The 18,749-nt window shown below is 36.8% G+C and overlaps 2 protein-coding genes across 3 annotated transcripts; one reads left to right on the forward strand and one right to left on the reverse strand.

The window, feature by feature from the left end:
* Nucleotides 1-1,604: 1,604 nt before the first annotated feature.
* On the forward strand, nt 1,605-13,589 carry LOC107875855. Of its 2 annotated transcripts, none has more exons than XM_016722721.2 (7): nt 1,605-2,077; nt 5,388-5,623; nt 7,476-8,166; nt 8,595-8,940; nt 9,116-9,210; nt 10,884-11,078; nt 12,429-13,589. In XM_016722721.2, the coding sequence occupies exons 1-7, from the start codon at nt 1,910-1,912 to the stop codon at nt 13,173-13,175; spliced, it is 2,478 nt and encodes an 825-aa protein (XP_016578207.1). In that variant the 5' UTR covers nt 1,605-1,909; the 3' UTR covers nt 13,176-13,589. The 2 variants fall into 2 exon arrangements, with proteins under 2 accessions (XP_016578207.1, XP_016578206.1); XM_016722720.2 differs by having other exon boundaries at nt 1,608-2,077; nt 9,104-9,210.
* A 1,217-nt stretch (nt 13,590-14,806) lies between these two features.
* On the reverse strand, nt 14,807-18,490 carry LOC107875854 (40S ribosomal protein SA). Its single transcript, XM_016722719.2, has 5 exons — nt 18,185-18,490; nt 16,025-16,287; nt 15,748-15,945; nt 15,396-15,597; nt 14,807-15,149 (listed from the first exon to the last, which is right to left on the reverse strand). The coding sequence occupies exons 1-5, from the start codon at nt 18,318-18,320 to the stop codon at nt 15,049-15,051; spliced, it is 900 nt and encodes a 299-aa protein (XP_016578205.1). The 5' UTR covers nt 18,321-18,490; the 3' UTR covers nt 14,807-15,048.
* Nucleotides 18,491-18,749: the final 259 nt, after the last annotated feature.

The raw sequence follows: 18,749 nt of genomic DNA on the forward strand, positions 1-18,749 counted from the left end.
CAAATTGGGCTCAATTGAAACCTTTTGTGAAGAAGTAAATGGTTCAATATGTACCTGACTTAATTGAGGTGCCTATATAAGAAAAATGAAATAGTTCAGGGGCATGTATATGTATTCCGTCTCAATAGTAGTATTTCACATTAATTGTATCATATTTGTACTTCAACACATCTCATTTTTACTCTTGTTCCATACCATCACCCTTCTCTCATCATATTTATTGAAATTATTTATTAGTACTTTCATAATATAAAATAAATGGGCTTTTGATCATGTTTTATTGTGAAATAGAATAAAGTAGTTTCTGTTTTCAAAATGAAAAATAGTATTTAGAATTTGAAGTTGTATTTAGCAATGAAATAATTTAGAGTTATTTTTAAATCTTTTATTGAGTAAAGTTGAGTGAAAACATCTTTTTTATTATTTTCAAATTTTTTGATTTTTTTTTTTGAATCAAGTGAAACAAATTTTTTGAAATTTCATGACCAAAAATATTTTTCGGAATTGAGCTTCGAAAGAAGTAAATAATTTTTATGATCAAACACTCCCTAATACTGATATTCTATACCGAACATCTAAATATAAAATAAGGCAAAAGGCATAACTATCCCTAATATATCGTCATATTTTCAATTGCGCACCTTTTCTATAGAGAGGTCCAATTAGCCCCCTGAATTTTTTTTCTCCATAATTATTTCAACCTTTTATATTGAGCCGCACAAAAAACACAGTTATTATAAATGAATTACATACATGCGCCAATAAAATTACCCGATCTCATTTTTTTTTTTTTTATTATTATCTAGTCTTTAGAAGTTAAATAGGAAAAACAATACATATTTTCCAAATTCCTGATTATATTTACTCTTTTCTTCGATGGAAGTCATATTTGTTGTAATTCAATTGCACATCTTAGAGTTGTTAGGAGTACTATTATATTTTTGAAAGTACAGTTTGTGGTTCGACTCTTTTTCGAATTTCGTGTATATCAAAAATTTTAGTACACCGAATTATTATTTTTACATCTTAAGAGTATTAGTTTCAAATCTGAGTAGTTGATTTTCTGTTTTGAAGAAACATGCTGCAGGATAATGATTTTCAATTGATATCGTCCACACATGATTTACATTGATGTTAGTTTATAGGATTGATGAACCAAGAAATTTTACTTTCAGTAAAAGTAGTCTGAAAAAGCACATCCAAGAGGCTTTAGAACTCTTTGAAAATGACCAAGAATTGATTGAACGGTTTTGAAGTAACACAAACTAATTAAAAGCTTTCTTTTTGGATCTTATGCGCTAAAAGACTCAGTTTTTTACAATTTTGTCCAGTTCAACATAAAGTGTGAAAATAATTATGAACTTTTTTTTAAGGATAATAGGATGTTCATAAAGTAAAGATGCATAATTTAAAATATGATGATAGGATAAGGGATAATTATTCATTTTAGCTAAAAATAACTAAAAAGATCACTTATTTTTAAAAAAATTAAATTTCCACATAAAGCAATTTCCTTCGACCCAAACACACCCTAATAACTCTAGTCTAGAAAAAACAAGTCATTTTCAAAGGTAGACTATTTAAACAAAAATACATTCACTGAGATTGCTTATCTTTGTTAAAGAAGTTAAAAATTCTACAAGCGCGTTGCGTTGGTCTGTGTTTGGTCAGCAACTTTACTTGAACCCATAATAAAGAAGCAGCTTAATACTTTGGTACTTTTAACAAGTTTAACAGTTTCTTCTTAATTACGGTAACCTACGCTCTTCTCTTTCTCTTCAATCCCCTCAAATTGGTCGAAATACTATTACGAAATATGATGGATTTCTGACAATAGCGACGATTTTGCTGGACGAGCAAATAGCGGGATCTTCAGTGCACGGGACGGGCTGGTCGGGAAGAGAAAAGGATGTTGTTGCTGTTTATAGTGTTTGTTTTGGGAGCTGTGACGGTTATTGTAGTGGAAGCTGTGGCGGTGGTGTTTTTGATACGGTGGTTGAACCGTAGAGCTGCTCGTGAAGTGGATAAAGCGGAATCGGAATCGTTGGATTTCGATTTCACGTTGTACCAGAAGCAGGTGAGTAGTGTCATTTTTTTACTTTCTTGATTAATGTTTATGGTGCTCAGTTTGACTCATTTGGCATACATACAGAGAGTCAATATCACAGCTTAATTAACTAGATTAGGTATATCGGAAACTTTATTAAGTAGTGAATAAGGACATTTTAAAATGTTGGTATGCCATAGTGCAATTTAGGTTGAAATTTTAGGAGATGAAAAGTGCTAGACTTTTTGGAATGAAGGGAGTATATGTGATTCTTGAACACATAAATAGCTTGTATTAAGTGGTTAAGGGGTGAGGACCATGATGTCTCAGGTTCAATTCCCAGCAGGGACAAATACTAGGTGAATTCTTACTATCTGTTCTAGCCTTGGTGGACAGAGTTGTCTGGGAACTGTTGCTGGTGGGAGGCGGCAGGTATCTCGTGGATTTAGTCGAGGTACGTGCAAGTTGGTCCGGACACCATGGTTATCAAAAAAAGAAAAAAAGTGGTTAAGAGGAATTGTCTTCAGACACTCTGCCCCTTCCAGACCCCACTTGCGGGATTTCACAGGGTGAATTGTCGTTGTTATTACTGTAAGTGGTAAGGTGTATGTCTTGGGACCATTTGGAAGTGCCATAAATTTTTGTCCAAGTACTGAAGTACTTGATTTTAAGTGCTTAGTAAAATATAGAATTTACTTGTAGTGTTTAGTGAATTAAAATTAAGCTCAAGCAAAAAAAAAAAAAACACTTTGATTTGATAGTGAGGGAAATTAAGTAAAAAAAATTGAGTAGGTCCAAAACAGAGTATTTGGAATGCAAGTCCAGTGACTCGAGTATGGAGGACGGTGTGGTGGTGAAGTTGGATTCCCAAGATGTTTGTAAGAAGGATAGTTTTAAGTATCTTGGGTCTGTGTTCAGGGGAATAGCGAGATTGATGAGGATGTCTCTAAACGTATTGAAGCAGGCTGGATGAAATGGAGGCTCGCCTTGGGAGTGTTGTGTGATAAGAAGGTGCCCCTTAAGCTTAAAGGAAAATTTTATAGAGTGGTAGTCCGTCCGGCCATATTGTATGGGGCGGAGTGTTGGCCAGTCAAGAACTCACATATTCAAAGATTGAAGGTGGCGGAAATGAGAATGTTGCGTTGGATGTGTGGCCTGACTAGAGGGGATAAAGTTCGGAATGAGACTATCCGGGAGAAGGTGGGAGTGGCTTCGGTGGAGGATAAGATGCGAGAAGGAAGGTTGAGATGGTTTGGGCATGTGATAAGGAGGGGCACGGATGCCCCAGTTCGGAGGTACGAAAGGCTAGCTTTGGATGGTTTCAGGAGGAGTAGAGGTAGGCCAAAGAAATACTGGAGGGAGGTGATTAGGCATGACATGGAGCTGTTTCAGCTTACTGAGGACATGACCCTAGACAGGAAGGTGTGGAGGTCACGGATTATGGTAGAAGGTTAGTGTGAGTGGGTCGGTTATGGTTAGGTGTTAGGAGAGTTGGGTGTGGTAGGTGTCTTAGGTCGGTGAGTGTGTGTTACTACTACATGGGTATTCGTTTTCCTTATTTCTTATTTTGTTTGTTCATTTTTCTCTTATTTCCTTTTCTCGGATATCTAGTGTTACTATTTCTTACCTTTGATTTTTGTTATGCTACCTTGGTATATTGTTCTATATCTTGAGCCGGGGGTCTATCGGAAACAACCTCTCTATTTCCTCGGAGGTAGCGGTATGGACTGCGTACATTTTACCCTCCCCAAACCCCACTCTGTGGGAATACACTGGGTCTGTTGTTGTTGTTGTTGTTGATGATGATTTGGTAGTGGGAGAATTAGGTAGTTACAGTCTTACAGAAGTATCAATCTTTTGTGCTGTCTCAAAAGCACGTTTTTCTACAACTTCCGAACTCCTAAAAAAAATGTTTTTTGCACTAAAAGTACCCATCTTTCCTTCTTAGTATGGTGCTGGAAGACAGTGTCATTTTCACTCTCAAGGGTGTGGAGATTTAAGGCTAGCACAGATTTAAGGCTATGTTGGGAAAGATTGAAAGGTGGTCGGTATTGCCTAAAATCTCATATTCAGGCCTTTATTTTGAGAACCATCCCAACATTGTACAACTGAAACTTACAAGTGGATTATTGTGCTTCTTGAGAACCATTTCAACAATAACGTGCCTCAGTTCCGAGTTAGAGTGTTTATCTAAATGAATCGAGTTAGTGTGTTTCTCTATATGAATCCTCACTAAGTAACTAACCATGTTTCTCTCTTTAAACTATCTCAATTTATATTCAATAATTTAGGTTCTTTAACACTAGAAGTGCTTCCTGAAGCCATATTCCAAATAAATCCTTCAAACCAAACCAACAGGCCCAGCAAGGCCAAGTTTTTAGTTTTATGGTCTTTCTTGATAAGAAGATTACTATTATTATTATTTGTAAAACAGAATAACATTTAGCATTCGGTCATCTCCCCGTTCTCAGAAGAGAAAGAAAAAGATGTTCCTTGAGAGATATTTAATGTTCTATAACTGAAAAGCCAGTAGAGTAGAAAATTACATCTCAGGAAACTTCTGACAGTACAACAGGTGTGCGACAAGAGGTATCTATTTTTTTTTTTTTTTTTTAAACTGTTAAACCTACAAGGTATCTATTTCTAAACGGTCCTGAGCGCCTATTGCTTTAGAAATGGGAGGAGATCACATCATTATTTCCATTCAACAAAACATGATAGGGTGTCCTAGAGGGATTATCAGTTTAGATGATTAGATCTGCTGTTATCTTCAAGCCGAGGGTATAATTTTGAATATATATTTTTTCAAACTTCTTACCATGATATCCGGGCCAACTTCTTTTTCAGACTTTTTAGGATATTATTGTTATTATTTTTTTTTGATAAGCGTGGTGTCACCAGTTTTTGTGCACTTCGACTAAATTCCTGCCACCTCCCACCAACAATATATATCAGGTAACTATGTCTACCAAGGCTAGGACAGATGGAAAGAATCACCTAGTGTTTTCTGTCTCTGCTGGGATTAGAAACTGAGACGTCAAGTTCTCAACCCACTTCTTTGGCCACTAGGCCACACCCTTGGGTGCAGGATATTATTATTACATTAAAAAGACATTTCATTTTCACAGGTACTATAATTTTATAATAATATCTTAACAGTGTTTCTTTTTCACAGTTTTGTTCAGAGGTATACGTTCTCAAGATAATTTATAATTTCTCTCAAGCTCACATTATGCGATAGGCATCGAATTTGTTTGTCAATTCAAGTTCCTTTCACATTTTCTTAAATGGACTCGATCAGTTTCAACTTACTGTATTGCGCTTGTGTTCTGTCTCCCAGGGAACAGTCTGGGTTCTAGAATCTGAAAGAATACCAAAGGCTCTTCCTGTGGACAAATCCTTGACACAGCAAAAGGGCAAGAAAGAGATCTTAGAGGTTACACCTACTCAGAAATTTGCCCAGATCAAGGATCATCATCTTGTACTAACGGAGTCAGATGGTTCCCACGTAGAAATTCCACTGAAAGGTTGCACGATAGCAGCTGTTTCAGCCTCAAGCTTGTCTTCTAGAAAATGGTAATTGTGGAAGTACTTATATTTTGAAGTGATTTTTGTTGAACCGCCAAGCTATGTTTTTTCTAGCAGTGTAAGTTGGTTGGTTTCTAATATAAAATCATTGGCAAAATATGGCACTTGTCTACCTTTTGAGCTCCATTCAACTAAAACTAGCATCATCCTTGACTTCCTGAAAGACTGACTTTGTTGTTATGTTCTTAATCAAATACTGGTGATTCATAGCTGCTTTCATTTGTTTAATAGATAGACTTCTGTGTACAATTTGGTAATATTCCCGGAAAAAAATATGAAGAAAGGGTCAATCCAAACGGCTTCCCTCATAATTTGGGTTGCAAGAAACTAGTGTTCTCACTTGTAGTTGAGCTTTACCCCCTCTCCTGATCAAAGTTGAACAATCATTTTTTTCCTGGACAATGTTGAATTTTCTTCCATAGGTGGTTGACCATGATAGTATATTAAATTTTCACTTGCTAAGCGTTGTCATATTCACCACATATTGGTGGATGTCAATTAGATCATTAGCGTGTTTGTGGTACTTGTTCAATATATGAAGAAGCACTTTTATGCTCACTTTGCAGCGGCAAAAAGCAACATAATGGAACAATGCTTTGCAATTTTCTGTAGTTTATTATTTTTTTTATTCCATTACGTTTTTTCTAGTATTTAGATGTGGCTTGCAATACATGTGTAAGTCTCACTCTTTTGTTTTTGGGCATAAAAAGAGAGTGAACCTCCTGACATATCCTGATTTGGATTGGTGCTATTATTACAATCTTTATAGTTCATGGTTGATGCGGGAACTCGTGGGGACAAAGAGCAACCTTATACTAATATTATAGCTTGATTTTGTTACCTTTGTCTTCTGGACAGACTAGTTAGATTTTTTGCATAACATAATATAAAGGGCAGCTATTAGAGGCTGTTTCCAAGGCTTGTATAACATAATATTTTATGATCATCATTACTCAATTGGACATAGTCTGGTAAAAAGGAAAGATTTCTATTTAGTTTGATCAAAAAAAGTATATATAAATGGAATTAGGCCAAGGTGTATGGAAATTTGTTGTGATTCCCTTTCTTTCTTCGACAAAGGCCTAGGGAACCTCTTTCCAGGTGGTACAATACATAGAGCGAAGCTTGAGTAGGTTACTTTGAGTGACATTCATGGCGGGTGTTCCGGTGTTAATGAGTTCGGAAAGAAGGTCAAAGATTAACAGTAGATAGACAAAGAAAGGAGGAGATGGAGCTGACCTGGTAGCAGGCTTGTTTATACTAGCACCCAATGTGAACAATAGTCAATAGTAGCTAAAAGTATCATATGAATCTAAGCAGCTTGGCTATAATTGAAAATGGAGTTCCTTATCAAATAATAAAATAAAAAAATTGAGAATGGAGTTGAGACTTCCTGAACGAAAAAGGTTAGTGTGAAAATAAGTTAATAACGGGTTAAAAACAAGCTACAGAAGCACCTTTACAAAGGAAAACAATTTTCTAGTAGTAAAAAGCAATATAAAGAACAAAATATCAGGTGAAATTTATCATAAAATGCGAGATATAAGTTATTTCCTTGCAAAAATAAATGAACTTGATAATATATTATATAATTGAAGTGCTCCCTATTCTTTCAAGGGATTTGTAAAAAAATGAAGTACAAAAGTTCAGAATGCAAGAGGCAGTTAATTCAGAAAAAAAAATGACTTCATTAGAGAAGCTAATATTATATACTTTTTATCTAGAAGCTAATCTCCTTATTGAGCACACAGTGAAGTAAGTGGTTTGTCTAATTGTGTGGCAAAAATGTAATAACAATAACTTACAACTTCAATTGGTGTTATCTGCTGCAATCTTACAGGGCGAAAAGATATCCTATCAAAATAGAGAGCGGAGCATCAACTTCAAATGGAGGAAGTAGAATACTGTACATTTATCTAGAGACATGTTGGGAGAAGGAAGCGTGGTGCAAATCCCTTCGTCTTGCTTCCTGCGAGGACAAAGAAAAACTAAAGTGGTTTGCCAAGTTGAGCATAGAGTTTCAAAATTACCTGATGTCACTAAATGCAGGTTATCCTTCATTTATGAAACCATATTCAAGTGTTGGTGTTGATTTAAGTGATAAATCAAGTAAGTTTGATGGTTCCTCATCAAAAGTTCGGCAATTTCTGAAAAAGCTTGGCAAGAAAGCTGCTAAGAATGTTCCAGAAAATAAAGGAAGTAGCATTTCAACATCAGATCATGAAGAAAGGAAGATAAGTGAGAGAGCTCATTCCTTACAAGATCTTGCTTTTTCTGGCGGCGGCATCAAGTTGGCTCCAACACGAAAACCTCTAGACTTTTCTACTAAGGACGTTGTAGTGCCTTCATCTACATCGTCATCTTTTGGATCAGGAAGCCGGAGTCAAACATCTGTTACTTCTGATGCAGAGTCTGATGACAGGATTTTTGGTGATGAAGGAACCCTTTGCTGGAACTTGTTGATTTCCCGTTTGTTTTTTGATGCTAAAAGAAACGACCAGATGAAAACCTCTTTGCAAGCCAGGATTCAGGTTTGCAATCTCCTTTCTCTTTCCATGGGTATGTGCTTTTATCTTGATTTAAGCTTTTTAGTTGCTGACATCATAATTTGCTAACTATTGCTTTGAAGCAAATGAACATCTTTTGCACTTAGTACTGTAGGTGGAAAATTAGCAATTGAGTTTTGTCAGCTGCAAGTGCTTGAGCAAGAAATGCTTTTGGTTCCATATTATGTAAATTGTAACCTTTCTGTTTTAGAAATTGGGTCTGGATTGGTTGATTTTCTCCTCTTCCTGTGCAAGTTATATCATGACAGGAAATTTGTTTAATGCATTATTTGAAGCGTCATAGGTTTGTATGTTTTGTTGTGATATTTTATGCATCTTCCATTGTTATAATTATATTAGAAAGAAATTTTCCTTGTCGAATCGACTAAGATTCTGTGTGTTTTTACTTGTAGAGAACGTTATCAAATATGCGAATTCCCAGCTACATAGGTGAAGTGACATGTACTGCTGTTAATATCGGTAACCTTCCCCCCTATATACGTGCAATGAGGGTTCTTCCCTCAGACATGAATGAGTTTTGGGCCTTCGAAATTGATCTTCTGTATTCTGGTGGTGCAATCTTGGATGTCGAGACAAGGGTTGCAGTTCAGGACATTGATTTACCTGAAGGGGATGAACCAGAAACAGAATCCAGTGCTATTCATAATGTGAAATATGATTTACTAGAAAGGGTTGAGCAGTTTGGAAAACAAAAGCATTCTGAAGTGAATATTGATAAGATGGACCAAACCAAGGAAGGTAATATGTTCTTTGATGTTCTCAGAAATTTGTATTTTGCAATCAAAATATGTTAATTTGGTTGGGCATGCTTAATGGTTATTTGTGCAGTTGTCCAAAAGGAAATAGTCAACTATTTATAAAAGAAAAATTATTTAGATGGTAATCAAGGTGTATTAATCAGGTGAATTTTCAGATGGGATGAGAAGCTCCAATAGCACGCCCAATGTGTTGACTCAAGTGCCTAAGTGGAAATCTATCTTTAATTCTGTTGCCAAGCAAGTCTCACAGGTCGGTAGCAACTTTTTTATTTTATATAATGGGTTGTTCGGTCTTTACAGATAGGGTGGAGGGGCTCATTTAATCCTTGTTTATGTATGGGCTAGAGCAGTTTAGTATCTCACAAGGCTCATAACCTTAATGTGAAGGGTTCAAGTTCTGTCTCCACAACATCTTGTTTGGCCGAACTATTTTAGGGTTGACTCTTTAACTAGTAATGGATTCCCGCTATTCGTTTTTGGGGGTTGAGGGAAAAATAAATGAAGGGGGAGAATAGAATCAGTACACTATCACACCCAGATATACCAAATCCTTAAAACCGGAAATATTCAGGGCCAGCAATTTAATTCTTTACATAGAGGCATCCTTGAGCATTGCCCTGGCTGGTGTTTCAGAGGTGCTCACATAAAAGGAAACTGATGCCAAGGTTACAGTTTAGTGGTTAGAATGAAGGGTTACAACTGTTTTCTTCCTGTTAAATTTCTATTACATTTTTTGAAAAATAACTGCTGTTCGTTTAGTAAATGTTCAGAAATCCTAGTAGTTCACTAAGTGCAGATTCTGATTGAGATGCAGACTCGCATACTAAAAGGTAAAGAAGAAATCGAAGAGGAACAACCAACTTTAATGGAGAAATCAGCTTCCAGATGAAACCAAAACGCACACTAAAATATTGGAATTTCTAACTATTACAATATCTAAAGGAAACAAGCTAAAATAAGCTAGAAGAGGAATTAATTATCTTACCATAACTAAAATGACTAAGGTTGCTAAGAAGCATTAAGATACTCCAAGCTCCCACAAGGGGGTTTTCATCCAAATTCAATTTTTCCTAAAAAGAAAGAACACAGATAAAATGGGTTTTTACAGTTATGGCTACCCATTTGCCAAAAGTACAAAAAAATAACCTTAATAACTCCTCCAAGGAATATGATCTAAACAAGAGTTCTTGTCACATGATCCCCTTGGATTCAAAGAGATTACTTGGCCTTGGGTTCCCTTGTTTGATTCCCTCATAGTCCTTAAAGTCATGATACATGATCCTTTGAGCTAAATCTTGGAGTTACTTGTAATTTCGTAGCTTGATTCCTTGTAAATGGTCTACTTGTGGGATTCACTTGACTTGAGTTTGTTTCCAGATATGAATTCTGATTGAGTTTGCAAATTTTACAGGTTATGTTCATGTAACTTACATCCAAGAATACTTTTGTAAAAAATATAGCAAGACTTCGGTTCTCTTTACTTTTGACTTGAAATCACCTCTTTATTTTGATGCAGAGCAGGAACCTCATAGCTCGAAATCACCTCTTTATTTTGATACAGAGCAGGAACCTCATAGCTGATGTCATTCAGTTGACCTTAGTATCCTTGTTAGTTTATGACAATAGACAGTGACAGCTAAAATGAGGGATTCCCTGAGGATAACATGGTTTGAATTATAGTTGAGCAACGGATTCTGAATGAAAAAGGATTTTCTCGTTATACAATCATGTGAACTTCTGATATGGCAGTATCCTGCTAATGCTTACTTAGATGATTAGTGATTTGATCATATTTTGCCTGATGAAAGTTTTTGAATTTATTGGTGTGTGTACTGAAAGAACAGTGTCTTATTCATCTTGTACCGGAACAAATTGTGAAAGAAGCTCTGTTGCATTCCAACATTGAATCTTTAAACTCGGCAGGTACCAATCTCGCTGGGGATTAGAATTGCATCCATTCAAGGAACTATGAGGCTATACATTAAGCCACCACCTTCAGATCAAATATGGTTCGGATTCACATCGATGCCCGATATAGATTTCCACTTGGACTCTTCTGTTGGGGAGCATAAGATCTCAAGCGGGCATCTCTCTTCGTTCCTAATCAATCGGTTCAAGGTAAGATTGAGAATTTTTCTGTCCTACAATTTGAGACCTGTCTATACATTCTTCTTCTCAATAAGCCCTTTATATCGACTTAATCACGATTTAAAAATTTTAACCTAGTGGTTGATTATGACTGAAATGTGTTACCATTAACAGTTCTAACACTTCACTAGCTTAAATCCATTTTCTGTTGGTCAAGATTTCTAGAGATTATTTGTGACGGTCTAACAGTAGTGGGTTAACAGTTGCTGAACTAAAAGTTCTAGAATATTGACCTAGTCTTAAATATGAAGTATACTGGAAAAAAGCATGTTGAGATATAATATTGAGTGATTGGAGATTCCATGTCAAATCCAATACTATACAAAAGAGCACTACTACTACAGCTACAATTACGCCTCAATCTCAAACAAGCTGGCTCCAAAGAGTTTCGTTCCTAAAAAATATTGCTAGTTATCTGTATAAGTGGATATTTTCTGCGGAAAAGGGCCAAAACTACCCTGGAGTGTTAGAATTGGTAAAAAAAATACTCTCTATCCACCTCTTTTTTAAATTCTCCATCACCATTATTCTTGTGGCTCTTTTCTACCCCTAAAACTAACAGCCCACTCCAACTATCCAACAGTGTAAAGAAGGTAATTCACGTCTTCCCTTGAGCCTTTACGTGAAACACTAACTAATACAAGTAATCTTCCTCGTTCTCTAATTCTTCACCATCAAGATTCCTGCTCACAGCTAGCCAACAACAACATACCCAGTGTATTCCCACAAAGTGGGGTCTTGGGTGGGTAAATTGTACGCAGTCCATACCCGCTCGCAGCTAGCCAAGTGGGAAAAAAACAGATATTTCTCAATACCCCAGGGATCCAATTGAAATTTGGAAAAGCTGATCAGAAGCTCCTCATAATAGGACCTAATAGAAATTACACTATTTCCCCCTTCTCCATGCATCCTGTGAAGTTTTGTCGCAAAGCACTCGACCATATTTTGAAATTCTTTAACCTCCCAGCCTTGCAAGTTCCTGTTTTTATAATTTCTTTTTTGATAAGTTACCTAACTTATATTTACTTGTTCCATTCCCAACCAACAACAAAAAACTTATATTTACTTCTTTTATTCCCAACCACCTAAGGCTCTGCTTCCTATGGATTGTTTTACAGCAGTACGATGCTTGAATTTGATCTATAACTTTAAATTCAACAGAGCAATATATGCAACGTTTCCAATTATGTGGTTCTCTTTTCGTCACCCGTAAGCAATATTATTTGCTTAAATGGTAATTAATACTCTTAGTGCTGACGTTGACAAAAAATAGGTGAGATTTCCTTCAGAGGCTTAAGCTGGTTCTTATAACTGATGCAGGGTGCTATTCGTGAAACACTGCTACTTCCAAACTGTGAAAGTGTATGCATCCCATGCATGTTAGCAGAAAAAGATGATTGGGTGCCCCGACAAGTTGCTCCATTTATATGGTTGAATCGAGAAGCTGCAGGTAATAATGCCAACGGACAAGTAGCACCCAGCTCCCAACCTACGGATGCAACACGAGTCCCTGAAGTTGATAGGCGAGGCACCAATGGTAATGCTGAAAGCAAAACTGAAAATCCAGGAAAAAGAGGATGGACTGCTCAACAAAGCAAGTCATTGGATCCACATACATTATTACCAGTTCCTATGCATAGTTCAGAAACAGGTACCAGCAATGGCGGAAGCAAACAAGAGAAGATGAAAAAAGCTGGATGGTCTGCACTGCAAAGCAAGTCATTAGATCCACATGCATCCTTATCAGTTCCTATAGTGCAACCTAGCACAAATAACCAGCCTTCGGAAGAATTGAAAGCTCCATTATTGAAGCTTGAGGAACAGGAAGAGGGTCATCGCAGCAGCACCGAGGAGAACATAGAGTGCAAGTCACCTTCTCGACAACTGGTACTGCATGAAGGCAAAAATCAAATTGCTGGAGAGGATGATACAAAGTCGACAAGAATAGGCAGAAGAGCTAGGATGCTTGGTTTGGGGAAAAAAATGGGGGAGAAACTTGAAGAGAGAGCACGCCATATAGAAGAGAAGGGGAGAAATTTAGTTGAGAGAATGAGGGGACAACAGTGATAAAAAGGAACATTGTAAATTTGCAGCTTCACCTATTCATTTATTTGCACAAGGCAAGTTTCCAGTGCATCTCTTCACTGGTTTATGGCGCATCTTTCCTGCTTTAACGTCTTCGCGAACAAAGTCGTCCAATGATGCGCAGGTGCGATAAAACCGTCAACCCTGTTAAGGAACAAAATCGAATTGAAAGCTCGAGGTTTACAATGGTTCAGCTTTAGCTGCCATGAGGAAGAGTTATACAAGATGTTCAGTGTAAGACTAAAGCTTTTTCGCTCTCAATTGGAGAAAGAGTTGAAAGTGTAATCTAGCTCTACGTTGATTGTATAAGATAAAGTGATTATTTTATTCATTTTACAATGTCATTGTTGTTGAATTAGGAAATGTTCTCATTAAAGAAGTAGCATTTTTTTTTCCTTTCCTTTGAATTAAATAAACTCAAAAATTGAGCTTGCAAATCAGTTTTTACAAACTCAAAAACAAACACGCCGTGCAAATTTAGGCGGGTTTTTTTTGTCAATTACATGAATTTTTTACGCTCATCCTCAAGTGTTTCCTTGTAACGAAGCATTAATCTTTTAAAATAGACCCTAAATTTTTACTAAAAAAGAAATATATATTCTTGTTCAAACAAAGTAAAGAACAAAGGGTACCCAAAATGATCATGCCGTTGCAAAGACCAAGGATACCCCTTGCAGGACCGGGAATGTACATGAAGAAGATGAACATTTACTTGTGCATCAGTGAAGCTCTTGCCTGTATGTCAATACCACAAGTTGCTTTGTGATGTCTCTGCCCTCTGTCTTCAACTCCATGAAGAACAGTTGGGAAACTCAGAAAGAGGAACAAAGAAGTAATGTTAAAGATGATTTATATACATTTTAGCCTTCTTCAGTCCTAGGTTGTTTAAGGTATTAGGCAGTTACAAAGCTGTCTCCATCTTTGAAGTCTTCTGCTAAGTTACTGCTGTGTATTACTAAAACCACTCAAAACAAAGTGGTCATTCTGGTTTTGTTTTCTTAAAACTGGCTTGCAGATAATAGGTGGTTAAAAAGTGTGGTAACTTTGCCCGGGAAAGGACCCATTTTCACCTTATGCTTACTATAATCTTCACTCTTTTTACAAAAGAATTTGTGTTTCTAAATCGAAGTAGAAGAGAAATAGAGATGTAGAATAAACAAGCCCATCTAGATAGAGGTGAATGCAATAAAAGCCCAACTCTTTAGAAAAAGTAGATTTTCCTATTCAATTGGGATCCAAGGGTCCTGTAACAGGACTCCTGTTATTGATTCTCTTTCAATATTGGAGTTGGAAATGCAACGCCATCTAATCTTCAATAGCTTCACTTAGTTATCAACTTAAGCTTAGCTTTTTAATGCGACACAAAGCAGTTGGACAAAAATGAGTAAAGAGTTTCCATGAACATAGATGGACAAACACCGCACAGAAACAGTAGTATAATAACATGACATGCCTAGGAGTAACATTTAGCTTTAGTATGCTAATTTTTGAACATTTATATCTTTATTGTGCCTCGGCGACACACTGTTTTCGCAATCTTCACATAGCTGAAGAATTTCAGAAAATTAATTGATGTCCAACTTCAAAGCTGATTAAAGTAAAACAACACGTACTGGGAAGGCAGAAACAGAGACGATCAATTGGTGTCTGATAGTTTTGAAACAACAAAAATTCACATTTTCCACTCTTCCAAAGCAAAAGCATTTCCAGATTCTCCAAAAAACACTGCTCTAGCAATGATTAAATATAATTCAGTACATCCACAAAGTCAAAATCCTTTTAGCTGTGCTATTAAAAAAAACATCTATCGTAGAAACTCAGGATATCTAATCTTCATCCAACAAGGATGATGAGCTTAAGAGTCCCAGCCTCCAGCGCCAGAAGAAGGGGCAGCATCTGGTACTGGTAGGGGAGCTGGTGCAGGGGGGGCAGCTGCTGCATCCCATCCTCCATCAGCTGAAGAAATCCATCCCGGAAAAAAAAGAGTAAAGTTAATAGTGCCGCCAAATTTAGGAACGAAAAATACTTGAACCATCAAATGCCAAATGCTTCCTTACAAAAGAGGCTGCATTGTAGCATAGGAGAAAAAGAGTACCAAAAGTTTACCAAGCTAAAAAGATCTCAGAGCATTAAAGTTGCAGTTAACATTGATTTTTTTAGCAGACAATAACAAGAACCAATTTCGCAGTATGAGAAACTAACCTTCATCTCCAGCCCAACCACCAACTGCTGAAACAACAGGTGCAGCAGCATCTGCAGTCCATTGTGCCTCAGGGATTTGGCCACTAGACCAGTCACCACCAAGTGCACCACCAGCAGAGTAATCAGCATAATCTGCAATTGCAGGAGCTTCCTCTTCTTGCTCCTTTGCCTCTTCAGGCTCTCTGTAAAAGAAGAGATCAACCTGCAAAAAAAGAAATTAACGAACCTATATTCAGTAACATACTGCAAAGTAGGCCTTAAATCGTCAGTTACACTTCAGAAGAAAGCAAATCCATTAATAGAAGAATGAAAAGATGGAATTAGAGCTTAAAAAAATAAAGATGGTATTTACCATGACATCCCATTTAGGTCCTTGACCAATGGCCCCACGCATCTGCAGCACCATCCTTGCTAAGATCCAGAAAAGAACACCAATGCTGTGCTTTCCTTTGTTATTGGCAGGGATACCAATGTCAACATAGCGCATTGGAGAATCAGTGTCACAGAAAGCAATAGTTGGGATGTTCCCAAGTGCAGCTTCCTTGATTGGCTGCAAAGTACTCAAACAGGTTATTAATTGTTGGCAAGTCTAAAAAGAGAATATTAATAGCAGGATAATATGTAAGAACCTGATGATCAGTTCTTGGATCAGTGAGAATTAAGAGTCTTGGCTCACTGTATGAGGTCTGAAGCTGGTTGGTAAAAGTACCGGGGGTATGACGTCCAGCAATAGCATGTGCACCAGTATATTGGGCAAACTTCAAGACAGCTCTCTGTCCATATGGCCTGGCAGATTGCACAATGATGTCCTGAGGATTCTCGATAGCAACAATCACCCTGGCAGCCATTTGAAGCTTGTCCCATGTCTTTCCAAGGTTAATGATGTAGATACCTAAGAACATAAATACTTGAGGGTCAAGACAAACGGAGAAACCAAAACCCACTGACGTAAATATGGTTGTTGCACCATGATTTTAAAGCAAAATATACTGGCAACATAGAGTCGTAATGAAATACAACCGAAAGATGCACATATCAGATAGATTTTATGGAAGTAAAAGAGAGCGAGAGAGAGAGAGAGAGTGAATTTGTAGATTACATAATTCCAATATGATATAAAATGATTGACAACAACTAATGCATATATAGCATCTTTACAGACATGAAGAGTTGAACATGGAAAAGATTATCTGGAAGAGAACCCAGCAATTACAATCAGAACAATCTATTATAATATTCTCAAAACAGGCCTCCACTCTTAGCAAATTGAGAATAATTCAAATACCTAGTTGATTCAATGCATATTGTACAGGTAATAGTTTAACTTGCCACAACAATATGTATACCCCGAACTAGATGGGCACCTATATGACTGGTACATACGACTAATGAATTAATTTATGAGCTTTAGAATAACTGCAGCAATAAGGACCATTGCTGATCTTTGCTTTCTCAAGTTGCTGGATAACAACAACATAATCGATCACAAAAGTGGGGCACGGGAAGGATAGAGTGAATGCAGACCTTACCCCAACCTCATGAAGGTAGAGCGGCTGTTTTAGGAAAGGAGGGACACAACATGAGGACTCAAATACTTTCACAATCATGCCGGATAAGCACAAATATAATTCAAACAAATCTAATAGTGTGACGATCCACATAATTTGGCTTAATCTTAAAGAAATGTGCAGATCCTACCATGTAGCTCGATGTATATAGAGAGTTGAAAACTCCGGGATCATACATCAACACAACACTGATTGTCAAAAAGAAATAATGGCGCTAAAAATCCTAAATCCTTGCGACTGTTACTTGAATTTTTTTCTAAAATACATCCAACAACAACAACAACAACAAACCCAGTGTATTCCCACATAGTGAGGTCTGGGGAGGATAAGATGTACGCAGTCCATACCTCTACCTCTAAAGAAGTAGAAAGGCTTTCCTAAAATACATCCGTGGATATAAAAAAACGGGTCTCCCTTAATACTAAAGTCTTGATAGAAATTTTGGTCAATGGATTACAACACTGATCATCTTTACTTGTTGGGATAAAACACTTTTATACAACACTAACAACTACTGATATATTTTTGTCCAAACATCAGGCTTACCATGATTAAAAGAATAGGTACAGTTATCTTTCACACTGGAAAGATGTAACCCCCTCAAAAGTATAGTATCCGGTCATCTAAACTAAGTTGAGCGAACTCCTCTTCACTTTCAATGTTGCACCGTGTGGGATTCTCCAAAAATACACTAGTTTTTGCGAATCCAACACGCACCTGTTGACATTTTTGAAGAGTCCGAGCAACATAGCATCTAAATACTCAAAAAAGTACAAATTACAGTACTCTAGAAAAAAAATTGGAAACGGCCAATTGGATTTAGTTACCAAGCTGAGTATCAAAATGAGCACGTCCAAATAGGCCACATTACACGAAATTTAGAAATCCTTCAAAAGGCCTAGTAAAAATGAACACAGTTCAATTAACTTATCAAAACTCTAATAACCAGAATATATATTTTAAATTGAAAAGAAAATCCTAACATCAGAGCGCATCTCTATAAGTGCGCACTTTAAACCTTCGGATTGATTCATTGATTAGTGCGTTAACCATCGATTTCTCTGTGTTAATCTTTTTTTGCTGTTTCATGTAGGCGAAGTAAAGCACTCAATACGATATACAAACTTTCCATGAATTATGCATAAACCTATGCGATCTACAGCTAACAGACATAAGAAATGTGACAAGTAATAAAGTTAAAGAGAGTGTGTGTATATATACCATCATTGCGGCGCTTGAAAGCGTAACGCTCCATTTGGAAGTCACAATTCTTAGTGCCGAGATGGACTTCAGCAGCAAGCATCATCTGAATATCAGCTTCTTTTGTTGATAGAGTCCTTGCTTCTTGCGTCGCCATTGTTGCGGCTCTCTGTTTCCTCCTCCTTAGCTTAGTGCAGCTGCAGCTACTAGGGTTTGGCAGAACGAAATTATTGTCCCTATAAACCTTTTTGGGTATAGAGGAACTTAAATATAACAAGACCTTGCTTCTGTTGGGCTGGGCTGTTGTGGATTTCTTTCTGGGCTGATTGTGTTCTTTTACCTTATAGCGCAATTTTCATAAATCTCAACTGTTTAGTAAGTAAGTTACGGGAGAATCTCAAAAATAAATCCAAATTAGGATGACTTTCAAATTTTAGCCCCAAATAAAAAGGATTTGTTAAAATAGTTTTTACTTATTAACTCATACTTTTTTGAATGAAAGTACCTCTCCAATATATTTATTTTTCTTTCTTCCAAAACAAAACAGTAACTTTCTTCCAAAACAAAACATCATCGTTCTTTCTTT

Source organism: Capsicum annuum, chromosome 6 (assembly GCF_002878395.1).
Source record: "Capsicum annuum cultivar UCD-10X-F1 chromosome 6, UCD10Xv1.1, whole genome shotgun sequence".
Taxonomy (NCBI): Eukaryota; Viridiplantae; Streptophyta; class Magnoliopsida; order Solanales; family Solanaceae; genus Capsicum; species Capsicum annuum.

Coding starts and splice junctions, on each gene's coding strand:
- LOC107875855 (XM_016722720.2), top strand. CDS start 1,910: ATGTTGTTGCTGTTTATAGTGTTTGTTTTGGGAGCTGTGACGGTTATT. Junction 5,624..7,475: donor AGCTTGTCTTCTAGAAAATG/GTAATTGTGGAA, acceptor GCAATCTTACAG/GGCGAAAAGATATCCTATCA. Junction 11,079..12,428: donor TCCTAATCAATCGGTTCAAG/GTAAGATTGAGA, acceptor TAACTGATGCAG/GGTGCTATTCGTGAAACACT.
- LOC107875854 (XM_016722719.2), bottom strand. CDS start 18,320: ATGGCGACGCAAGAAGCAAGGACTCTATCAACAAAAGAAGCTGATATT. Junction 15,946..16,024: donor ATCCAAGAACTGATCATCAG/GTTCTTACATAT, acceptor AGTACTTTGCAG/CCAATCAAGGAAGCTGCACT. Junction 15,150..15,395: donor TGGTTGGGCTGGAGATGAAG/GTTAGTTTCTCA, acceptor GGATTTCTTCAG/CTGATGGAGGATGGGATGCA.